Source organism: Austrofundulus limnaeus, unplaced genomic scaffold, assembly GCF_001266775.1.
Source record: "Austrofundulus limnaeus strain Quisiro unplaced genomic scaffold, Austrofundulus_limnaeus-1.0 Scaffold258, whole genome shotgun sequence".
In the NCBI taxonomy this organism is placed as follows: domain Eukaryota; kingdom Metazoa; phylum Chordata; class Actinopteri; order Cyprinodontiformes; family Rivulidae; genus Austrofundulus; species Austrofundulus limnaeus.
The window spans coordinates 353,366-365,548 of record NW_013952660.1 but is presented as its reverse complement, the minus strand read 5'-3'; the positions used below and the strand labels follow the sequence as shown (position 1 = coordinate 365,548).

The following is a 12,183-nucleotide window of genomic DNA, read 5'->3' as shown; positions in this document are numbered from 1 at the left end:
TTCTTCTTTAGATTATTCTTTTTATGTACAGTGCCCTGAGACAACGTATGTTGTGACTTGGTGCTATATAAATAAACTTGAAACTTGAAATATATGCAACCTTATTTTTCTCAATAAATACAGTTTCTCTCAAAATAGCCACAGAGTTGTGACGTTATCAACTCTTTAGTTTGGTTGTGGGCGTGTCCAACACGTCTCAAGAGATCTGTAGCTGTATTTTGACACCAGAACTCTCCTCTGATACAAAACATGTCCAGGTCTAAAAAATACTTTGGAAATACATATTTAGTAAAAAATGTAGCTGGTCCAAATGTGCCCATCTTCTTATCAAAAGATGGGTGGGTACAAATAGTCAAAGCAGGCATGATGTTGGCAGAGATTGCAACAAAATAATATAAATAAACTGGGATTTTTCTAAACTAGCTGCACAAATTCAGATTTTTGTGAAACTACAACTTATTTTTACGCAATTTAGAATCTCCAACTAGTCTCCATTAGTCGGAGCTCAGTGAGGTTCTACCTGTTTTGTTAACTTTTAAAATCGTATACTGTTAGCTTTTAGTTTTCAGACACAACAGTTTTATTAATCAGCCACTGAAATTCCTACAAGAAGATTTCCCTCATTGTTGATACAATTAATGGCACAAAGCTGATGTCCTGTTGTCTGGAGCTGACTGTATGGTGATGTACAAACAGGAAGTGGCATCCAACTTCTGTTAATCACTAAAGAGTTCTTGGAAGAACCGCTGCAGCTGCCCCCAGTTTTTACAAAGCAACAGCAGTTGTAACATATACAGTATGTTACATGTCTGAGGAATTCACTGTTGAGCTCTTTTTCACATCACGGGTCACATTCTTTATGAATGGCCTTCTTTGAGCCCCACTGTGACGTCTCTGCTTCTCCCGTCCTCTCCTGGCTTTACATTAAGAAGCAGCAGAGTGAAGCTTCACTGCAGCACCAGCAGCTGTCCATCACTGTGGAACTCGTCCAAGTCTCTGAGAGAAGCTGCTCTCTCACACACAAACTCGTCTCACGTTATTTTTGATGACTTTGCATTGAATTCCATTCATTTTCTACCACCTAACCCTAAACTAAACTTAATTTATACCTTTGCCCTAGTACTAACTCCTGACCTGCAAATAGAGTTTTTCCATTGTTTGGATCAGGCAAATGTCCAAACATTGACAAAATGTCCCCATAAGCATAGTATAGTATTAAAATATTTCCACACAAACAATACAAAGACATGTATGAAAGGTCATATTCACTTCTTCTATATTGACTCATATAGTGAATATAGCAGAGGCGGCTGGTGGATTTTTCTCCAGGTGGGGCTACAACTCCAAAATAGACGTATCTCAAAAAGCAATCAAACTTGTACTAAGTTGTTTCACGCCAGTGTATTTATTTAAAAAATCCAAATAAAACAGTCATGTAGTTTTTATTTTTAGTACATAAATTTTGCTCTTCTGTTACTGAGAAGCAAATTTCTTCATGACTCTGGTTAAAGTCAGGGATGTTTTAACCAGATTCTTCTCGATATAGCATGGTCAGTGCAGTGAGAGGTGATGTTGTACCTGAGGAAAGTCTGGATTGTCTTCAGTGTTGAGAAGCTCCTCTCAGATTCAGCTGTGGTCAGAGGAGATGTGATGAGAACCTTCAGCAGAGTCACAGTCTCTGAAGGTGTGCTGCAGATTGTTCTCCATGAAGAGCTGGTACAGAGCCACACTGCAGCTCCTGAACTAGATCAGGCTTCTTGGTCCTGTTCAGCACTGGGTGAGCCTCCATGGTCTTCAGTGCTGCTTCAGAGAACTGTCCTACAGGAACCTGTCTGCCTGCAGCAGTGTAGCTCTGATCAGATGCTATGTGAATGGCTCAAGATGATGTTACAAACCAAAAAAAATAAATGCACAAATTTAATTCAATATGCAGATGGCTACAAGTGAGCTTTCTAATATACACTCACCGGCCACTTTATTAGGTACACCACGCTAGTAACGGGTTGGACCCCCTTTTGCCTTCAGAACTGCCTCAATTTTTCGTGGCATAGATTCAACAAGGTGCTGGAAGCATTCCTCAGAGATTTTGGTCCATATTGACATGATGGCATCACACAGTTGCCGCAGATTTGTCGGCTGCACATCCATGATGCGAATCTCCCGTTCCACCACATCCCAAAGATGCTCTATTGGATTGAGATCTGGTGACTGTGGAGGCCATTTGAGTACAGTGAACTCATTGTCATGTTCAAGAAACCAGTCTGAGATGATTCCAGCTTTATGACATGGCACATTATCCTGCTGAAAGTAGCCATCAGATGTTGGGTACATTGTGGTCATAAAGGGATGGACATGGTCAGCAACAATACTCAGGTAGGCTGTGGCGTTGCAACGATGCTCAATTGGTACCAAGGGGCCCAAAGAGTGCCAAGAAAAGATTCCCCACACCATGACACCACCACCACCAGCCTGAACCGTTGATACAAGGCAGGATGGATCCATACTTTCATGTTGTTGACGCCAAATTCTGACCCTACCATCCGAATGTCGCAGCAGAAATCGAGACTCATCAGGCCGGCCACGTTTTTCCAATCTTCTCTTGTCCAATTTCGATGAGCTTGTGCAAATTGTAGCCTCAGTTTCCTGTTCTTAGCTGAAAGGAGTGGCACCCGGTGTGGTCTTCTGCTGCTGAAGCCCATCTGCCTCAAAGTTCGACGTACTGTGCATTCAGAGATGCTCTTCTGCCTACCTCGGTTGTAACGGGTGGTTATTTGAGTCACTGTTGCCTTTCTATCAGCTCGAACCAGTCTGCCCATTCTCCTCTGACCTCTGGCATCAACAAGGCATTTCTGCCCACAGGACTGCCACTCACTGGATGTTTTGTCTTTTTCGGACCATTCTCTGTAAACCCTAGAGATGGTTGTGCGTGAAAATCCCAGTAGATCAGCAGTTTCTGAAATACTCAGACCAGCCCTTCTGGCACCAACAACCATGCCACGTTCAAAGGCACTCAAATCACCTTTCTTCCCCATACTGATGCTCGGTTTGAACTGCAGGACATTGTCTTGACCATGTCTACATGCCTAAATGCACTGAGTTGCCGCCATGTGATTGGCTGATTAGAAATTAAGTGTTAACGAGCAGTTGGACAGGTGTACCTAATAAAGTGGCCGGTGAGTGTATATTTAACACTGTATATAGAGAACAATTAATGTTATTTTAATAGCAACAAATTGTTGTATGGCTAAGGTAAACTATTATATTTTTGTTTTAAAAATGTATTTATTTCTTACCTGTTTTAATCCATGCTGGATCAGATCCTGATGCTTGACATATGAGGCAGAACGCTAGCCTCGCTACTAGCGGTTAGCTTAGCGTTGTCGTTTATCCAGGTCCAAATGATGGAGTGTAAACTCTCCCTCTTCTTTGGTCTGCTGCACTTCATGTCCATCTGATCAGGTCCAAGTTCTTTTAGTTAAAGTTTCTCCTGGGTTCTCATCAAAAAGGTTGTGTTTAAGAGACTTAGCTGAGTTGTTAGCTCCTCCATTTGTTTATTGGTTCACTCCGTCCTGCCCTACTGAACATGGCATCGACCCACTATCGGTGTGCAAACCACATTAGAGCCTCCCTATTCTTTTGCGTTGAGGACGTACTGCACATGCCCAGGAGGTAACATTAGACTTCAATGGTAAAGATTTCTGTACCCTGGCATGAACCGGAAGTGACTCAACACGAGTTCATGAGTAAAAATGACACTTTATCTGTTAATAACTATATAAAACATATGTTACGCATCTAAAACGTATATAGATATTTCTACTAAACATTTGATTTTTATTTGGTTTTAAATTTTTTCTGTCCCAAAAAGTAATGGTTGAGCGGTGCCCTAGCGCCCTCTATTGACCAGCCGCCACTGCAATATAGATGTTATATATTGATTCATTTAAGCAGCCAGTATATTCCTAACTCAAAACTAAACTCAGTTAGCACCATAGTCGCAACCTCATCTCAAATCGCAGTCCAACGTATTTGAACTGAGCTTTAGTCTGGGCTTTTGACCCTGTAAGAATACTGGTCAAAACAAGTTAGGTGGTTTTTACTCGAAAAGGTCCTTAAACTTGAGAAAAAACAGCCACACACACTCACTCATGGACCTGTTTGGCTGAGCCGAACTCTAAACAAAGAAAATATAATCTTTCATATCAGTATAAATCCAGATTTGGATTTTAATCCAGCCACCTAATCGGGTTTATCCCTTAATCCTGGTTCTGGTCTGTGTATGTGTGAGAGCCAGAGGCAGGGATAGTGTGAAAGTCAACAGTTCAGCCAGAAATGGTCTAAAATGGGTTTTTATATGTCTTAGTGATCATTAAATGTGATTTAATACCAATAAATAACCACTTTTATTCCACATACCAATAAAACTTGATGTTTGCTGTATAAGTTGACACATAAACCATTTTTAGTCACTGACAGACATTAAATTATACGATAAAATAAAGATCCATTAGGATTCCCAGAATAGTTTTTGTCAAATATCAATTTTTTTTTACTTTGATCAAAGTTGACAACTATTGTCTGGATGACTTGAGTCAAACATATTCGTCCACAAAATTCTTAGTTGTTTGCTTGATTTTTGTTCCCGATCCTCCTGAAAAAACTGCTGTAACTGTTTTTCTGAGGTTCGGTGGCCGCCTTGCTCACACACGCCTTTTCAGCTTCGCCCACAAATTTTCTATGAGATTGAAATCATGGCTTTATGATGGATATTCCAAAACATTGACCCTGAGCGGTATGTTTAAGGTCTCCATCTATTTAAAGCCCTGTTTGTACCCAAGCTTGAATGTCCTTCTGTTGTATTGAGGTGATGCTTATTTTTTAAAAAGGCACCAGTCCCTCCGGCAGCAACACAATTCTGCCTCCCCATATGCTTCACGGTGCGGTTGGTCTAAGCTTCACCCAGTGGTGGGCACCAGCCTGCTAAAGCACAAATCCGCTAATTGCGGACCTAAATATTTAATTTGCACTTTAGCAGTCTTACTAAGTCTTACTAATTTTTATAATTTATCAGCGGATTTGCACTTTCTAAAATTAAAATGCAGTACTGCTAATAAGTAATTATCTACCAGTCATATTATCTTGAACAGCGGAAGGTAAGGCTGGCAATGAATCACAACACACGTGATCTATTCAACAGCACCCCTCCCAGATAAACACACTTATTGGGAAGGTATACATCCTTGCTGACTGTTGCTTTGGGTCAAGGTTCTCATTTCCCACAATGCTTTGTGTCTGCTTACGTAGCAGGAAGGCAATGTTTAGAGCTCCAACAACAGTTAACATTTGTAATCCATACTAAAATTTTGTATGTATTGATTTATTTTACTTTACAATCGGAGCTCCTTCTTTTTTTAAAAAAAAAAGTGTAAACGCTGGAGCTCAATACTTGACATAATTGGTCGAAGCAATCGGCCAACGTGGTTAGAGACGCAAAAATAATTTAAAGATGTTATGCTGATGAAGACAGACATCTAGTGGTCAACTGGAGCAACTGCATGGAAAACTTTAAAATCCAAGCTCTTATTTCGAAGTGAAGTTAGTTTCCTGTACTCCGTGCTTTCGTTTCCCATCACAAATCAAATCCGTGATGTACCCAGAATGCATCGCTTCAGTTTTCCAATAAACAGCTTTAAAATTACTTTACTGATGCTTATTTAATGAAAAATCTACAGCAAACAAAAGAAAAAGACAAAGAAGCAGCCGAACTAGCAATCCTCAACAACTTTTTAAATTTTTTACACCAGGAGCCAAAGGTCTGTTTCATGAAGTCGCATCCCGAGCAATCGGCACTTGTAGAATTAAGCTGTACAAGGGTTCATACACCACTAGTTGGCAGTGTTATGCACATATTGTACATGAATTATTGCCAGCTAGTAAGTGTCAAATCAAACTTGTGCTTTAAAATTAGCTTCTGCTAGTTTTTCTATGGCATAATTGCTTTTGAAGTTGCGGACCTAAATATTAACATAAGTGCTTTAGAAATTGCGGAGCTAATTTTTGGATTAGCACTGCCCACCACTGGCTTCACCCTTTTCCTCCAAAAATATTGATGGTCATTTTGACCAAACAGTTCATTCTTAGTTTCATCGGATCTAGTGTTGGGCATAATCGTATCGTGTGCAATTAATCGTCAGAAAAACATTATTCGATTACTTTTTGGCACTTGACGATTAATACGATTAATGCCACCAGGCAGACTGACTGGGGATTACTCCGGTCAGGCCTCTTGGTGCTCCTCTCTGCTTCAAATATGACCAAAATTTAAAAACAAAGTTCTGTAATTTATTTATCTATCAACACAGTTTAAAGTATGATGTAAAGCCTGAAGTCTGTAATTTTGACACAATTTGGAACAGATTTTTATGAAGAGCAAATTTTTCCCACTAAATTGGTCATGTGACTAGGACATAAGGGTGTCCAGGGACTCCAGGGGATTAATCGTCAAATTAATTGTTATCAGCTAAATTCCACAATTAATCGTGATTTTTTTTTTGCCAATATTGCCCAACCCTAATTGGACCACAGGACGTCTCCAAACACAAAGATCTATGTCCCTTTGTGCATCTACAAACTACAATCTGACTTTTTGGTTTGGTTTTTGGAGCAAAGATTTCTTTTAGCTCCTTTTGGTTCAGGACTCATTTCTCTGTGGATATTGACTCTTTGACCAGCTTCAGCGCAGTTTCTTCATGTCTTTTGGGTTTTTTTTTTTGTTTGTTTTTGTTTTTTTGATTGATACACACATTTTGCACCAGAACATGCTTATATCTGGAGCATAAAACCTGTCTCGTTGATTATGAGATATCCCTATAGTGTTTCTACTTTCTGTATGATTGTTTGAACAGAAGAAAAAGTTGTGGAGGTCAACAGTTCTTCTGATGTCTTGGCTGATTTCTTTGGATTTTTCCTACGATGTTCAACACAGAGCTTCTTTGTGAGAATAAATGATTTCCTGGAAAATTATGTGGTCACGTAACTAATAAAAATAATTTGGAGAATTGATCTAAAACGAAAAAAAAATTTCATCTGATTTCATGGCAGGTTGTCTTTTAAAACACTATCTATCCATGACTTGGCAATCAGGGAGTGAGAGGGACAGGTGCATGGTTATCATGGTGACATAACCATCCATTAACAGCAGATTTAAATTTTCTCGTTTCTCGTTGCACTTCTCATTCAGTTTTTTTCTCAGCTCAGATTGTTACAAAGTTCTGTTTGAGTTCGGAGCAGCAGCTTCTAAAGGTTACACGTTTTCCACACAGAAACCCACTTTAATGTGGCTGAGCTACTTGTTTTAAGATCAACCCAGTTCTCTTGTTATTCATTAGGTAAGATGAATGAATGAACAGATTGTTGATTTTCCTCTGACTGGTGTTACTCGGCCTCGCCGCTCCTCCTCTGAGCCGTGCTGGTTCAGGGGTCCCAGCTGGGACCACCTGGAAGCTCTGTCATCTCAGATTTGTTGAATGAGGCTGTGCAGTCGTCGTCTTGAAAAGGATTAATAAGTGTAAATGATGCTGATCTATTTTCAACCACCCCATTCTCACCCCGACTCCCTCCTCTTCTCTGCTCCTCGCAGAACGTGGAGCTGCCAGACTCTTTCACGGCGGAGCTCAAAGATCTCCTGGAGGGGCTGCTGCAGAGAGATGTGTCCAAGCGGCTCGGCTGCCAGGGCCGTGGGTACGACACACACACACACACACACACACACACACACCACACACACAGCCTTTGTCCAAATCAAGTGTCCGCATGCAGCCAAATGATCTCATCCGTCAGATGAATTTATGTTACATTATGGCTGAAATCACTGGCTGGTTTGCTAGTGGCTAATTGAAGATGAGAGGCGGACATGGAGTGGTTTGATGGAAGCAGAGTTGATTTTTTTTTTTTACATCAGAGCTGCTAAAGCAGGATCGTTATCTGAACAGCTGTGATGCAGCCAGCACTGCCACCTTGTGCTCAGATGAGAAATAACACCCTGTCTGTGTTTCACTAATGTAGAGCCTCAGAGGTGAAGGAGCATCAGTTTTTCAAAGGCCTCGACTGGCAGCAGGTCTACCTGCAGAAGGTGAGTGATCTTCATCCACCTATTAGGACCTGTTTCTTCAACATTGTGTTCAGTCATACCTGAGAGCGAATGACTGATGAGATTTTCTCTAGGTTGTGTTTCTAGTGCAAAATGTTCGCAGTATTCCCTGGATGTCTTTCATCTGCTCTTATAGATCTTTGTCCAACTTTGAACATTAGACACCACAAAACTTCACTTAAAAAGAACCTGAAAGATGAAATAATATGAAGTACGTAGGTGTGACTACACAGAGATAGCACCTACATTTAGAACTGAAGGCCAAGCACTCCTTTCATGTCAGTCTTATTCTAAGATGATCTTGTGATGAAGTTTGAACGTTTTGATTGAATCTTGTAAATCAGGAGGGTCAAACTCAGCTGCACAAATAATAATAAAATAAACTAACTTGGTCCAAGCCAAAGGACAATCTCTATAAGAAGAGTAATCTTGGTTTTAAAAGTTAAATAACACTTCAAATATTCTTATAGAAATACAAATGACCAAATCTGTAAAAAAAGAAAACTCTCAATATAAATCCAGTTATTTCTTTTTAAATAAAAAAAAAATAAACACAAAAAACCAGCAAGTGTCATGAGAAGACTAAATACAATGACAAAAAGTGAAAGGCTAAACCTTTTTACTTTTAAATTAAGATAAGATAAGATAAAACTTTATTGATCCCACAGCGGGGAAATTTGCACATTACTGCAGCTTAATACAGGAGAGGCTGAGAAGAATAAAGAAAGATAAATAAAAGATAACAAACAAAAACAACCCCACAATATACACATGTGATATATAGTAATGTACATATACCAATGCACATATACACATAACACATGCATATATATATATATATATATATATATATATACACATACACATACACACTCACCGGCCACTTTATTAGGTACACCACGCTAGTAACGGGTTGGACCCCCTTTTGCCTTCAGAACTGCCTCAGTTCTTCGTGGCATAGATTCAACAAGGTGCTGGAAGCATTCCTCAGAGATTTTGGTCCATATTGACATGATGGCATCACACAGTTGCCGCAGATTTGTCGGCTGCACATCCATGATGCGAATCTCCCGTTCCACCACATCCCAAAGATGCTCTATTGGATTGAGATCTGGTGACTGTGGAGGCCATTTGAGTACAGTGAACTCATTGTCATGTTCAAGAAACCAGTCTGAGATGATTCCAGCTTTATGACATGGCGCATTATCCTGCTGAAAGTAGCCATCAGAAGTTGGGTACATTGTGGTCATAAAGGGATGGACATGGTCAGCAACAATACTCAGGTAGGCTGTGGCGTTGCAACGATGCTCAATTGGTACCAAGGGGCCCAAAGAGTGCCAAGAAAAGATTCCCCACACCATGACACCACCACCACCAGCCTGAACCRTTGATACAAGGCAGGATGGATCCATGCTTTCATGTTGTTGACGCCAAATTTTGACCCTACCATCCGAATGTCGCAGCAGAAATCGACTAGCAACGTTTTTCCAATCTTCTCTTRTCCAATTTCGATGAGCTTGTGCAAATTGTAGCCTCAGTTTCCTGTTCTTAGCTGAAAGGAGTGGCACCCGGTGTGGTCTTCTGCTGCTGAAGCCCATCTGCCTCAAAGTTCGACGTACTGTGCGTTCAGAGATGCTCTTCTGCCTACCTCGGTTGTAACGGGTGGTTATTTGAGTCACTGTTGCCTTTCTATCAGCTCGAACCAGTCTGCCCATTCTCCTCTGACCTCTGGCATCAACAAGGCATTTCCGCCCACAGGACTGCCGCTCACTGAATGTTTTTTCTTTTTCGGACCATTCTCTGTAAACCYTAGAGATGGTTGTGCGTGAAAATCCCAGTAGATCAGCAGTTTCTGAAATACTCAGACCAGCCCTTCTGGCACCAACAACCATGCCACGTTCAAAGGCACTCAAATCACCTTTCTTTCCCATTCTGATGCTCAGTTTGAACTGCAGGAGATTGTCTTGACCATGTCTACATGCCTAAATGCACTGAGTTGCCGCCATGTGATTGGTTGATTAGAAATTAAGTGTGAATAAGCAGTTGGACAGGTGTACCTAATAAAGTGGCCGGTGAGTGTATATATACACACACACCCTAAAGTAGGGTTGGGCATAATTGTATCGTGTGTGATTAATCGTCAGAAAAACATAAATCGATTAATTTTTGGCACTTGACAATTAATATGATTAATGCCAACAGGTAGAGTCCGCTCGCTGCTCCTCTCTACTTCAAATATGATGAACATTAAAAAAAAGTTCTGTAACTTATTTATCTATCAACACAATTTAAAATATGATGTATAGCCTGAAATCTGTAATTTTGACACAATTTGGAACAGATTTTTATGAAGAGCAAATTTTTCCCACTAAATTAGTCATGTGACTAAGAAATAAGGGTGTCCAGGGACTCAAGGGGATTAATCGTCAAATTAATCGTAATCGGCTAAATACCACAGTTAATCGTGATTGTGAATGAAAATTTTTTATTAATTTTTTTATTTTAATTAATATGTTTAAACTGTTAAAAAGGGCCATATTCAACCCATGCCTTTAGTTTGACACACATGTAAATCATGTTACGTGTGTGATATTGTAAGATCTTGTAAAATGTGTTGGGCGCGCAGATGGATTTTAGAATCCTTTATTTAGGACATATCTTTTCAGTTTATGAAGCAGAACTTTTTCAGGAAGTTGTCTTCCAGAGAAATAGTTTTGTAAAACAACTTAGAGAATTTTCATTTTCTACGTAAATGCAGTGTGAATACTTAATGCTGATTTGTTTTTCCCCCTGAAAACTGCTGAAGAAGCTCAACATGTTTAATAGCAAAACTATCAATGTGAGTTAAATATGAATAGCTGACATTTGCTGAAAGAATGAAAATAAAAGTAAACAAACAATTTGAAGACAACAGACAGATGGTGAACGGAGAATGAAAAACCTCACATTAGCAGTAAAACAAGCAAAGCCATACAAAAAAGTTGCAACTTGTTGCAAAATAGCTAAATTGGCCATAGCTAGCCGAAAAAATAACTAAAAAGTCAATGCAAACGTGCAGAAAGAGCACATTTGCTGAATAAGCAGAAAGAGGCTGAAGTATCACAAAAAGATGAATTTGGATTAAAAAATACAATAAGCTGAAGATGGCAACAACAGCTAAAAAACCAAAAAAGCTGAAATTGGCAGAAATCAGCGAAAGAAGCATTTAAAGTTCAAATTAACAGAAATAAGCTGATAGAAGCATAAACAAGTTTCAGTTAACACAAGAATAGCTACAAGAAGCAAGAGGATAGCTAAAAAACTGTTGAAGGAAGCTGAATTTGGCAAAAGAAAACAAAGGTCGAAGGAAGTCAAAATCAGCGCAAGGGAGTTGAAAAAAAATCAGAACAAAATGTAAAAAGTACAGTAAAGATTTCTAAACATTTTAAAGGCTTTCAAGGATGTCGAGCTCCATTTATTTTCAAAGAGAAAAAACTGGCAGAAATTGCTAAATTGCTGAAAATGTATAAGTTGCTGAAATATCAAGTCATAGCACCCATATACAGTTATACAAGGGCACCCTTGTTAATTTTCCTGATTTACCTTTATAAATCATTGATTGTTTGGATTAAAAATATCAGTTAAATATATCGTATAGGGGACAAACACAGTGATATTTGAGATTTGAAATGAAGTTTATGTGATTTACAGAAAGTGTGCAATAATTGGTTAAACAAAATTAGGCGGGTGCATAAATTTGGGAACCATAAAAAAAACTTACCTCAATATTTAGTAGCTCCTCCTATCGCAGAAATAACAGCCTCTAAACACTTCCTACAGCTTCTAATGAGAGTCTGGATTGTGGCTGAAGGTATTTTAGACCATTCTTCTTTACAAAACATCTCTAGTTCATTCAGGTTTGATGGTTTCTGAGCATGGACAGCTGTTTTTAAGTGACACCACAAACTGTATGTTCAATAATATTCAGGTCTGGGGACTGAGATGGTCATTCCAGAACGCTGTACTTGTTCCTCTGCACGAATGCCTTAGTAGAT

At 39.4% G+C, this 12,183-nt stretch overlaps 1 protein-coding gene across 1 annotated transcript in view; it reads left to right on the top strand.

Annotated features, from left to right (window-relative positions):
- Positions 1-12,183, top strand: part of grk3 (G protein-coupled receptor kinase 3) — a gene marked incomplete in the record, with an annotated part of 126,858 nt that overhangs the window by 96,340 nt on the left and 18,335 nt on the right. The window contains 2 exon segments of the mRNA XM_014020574.1: positions 7,640-7,740; positions 8,065-8,131. Coding sequence (XP_013876028.1) covers positions 7,640-7,740; positions 8,065-8,131 — 168 coding nt within the window.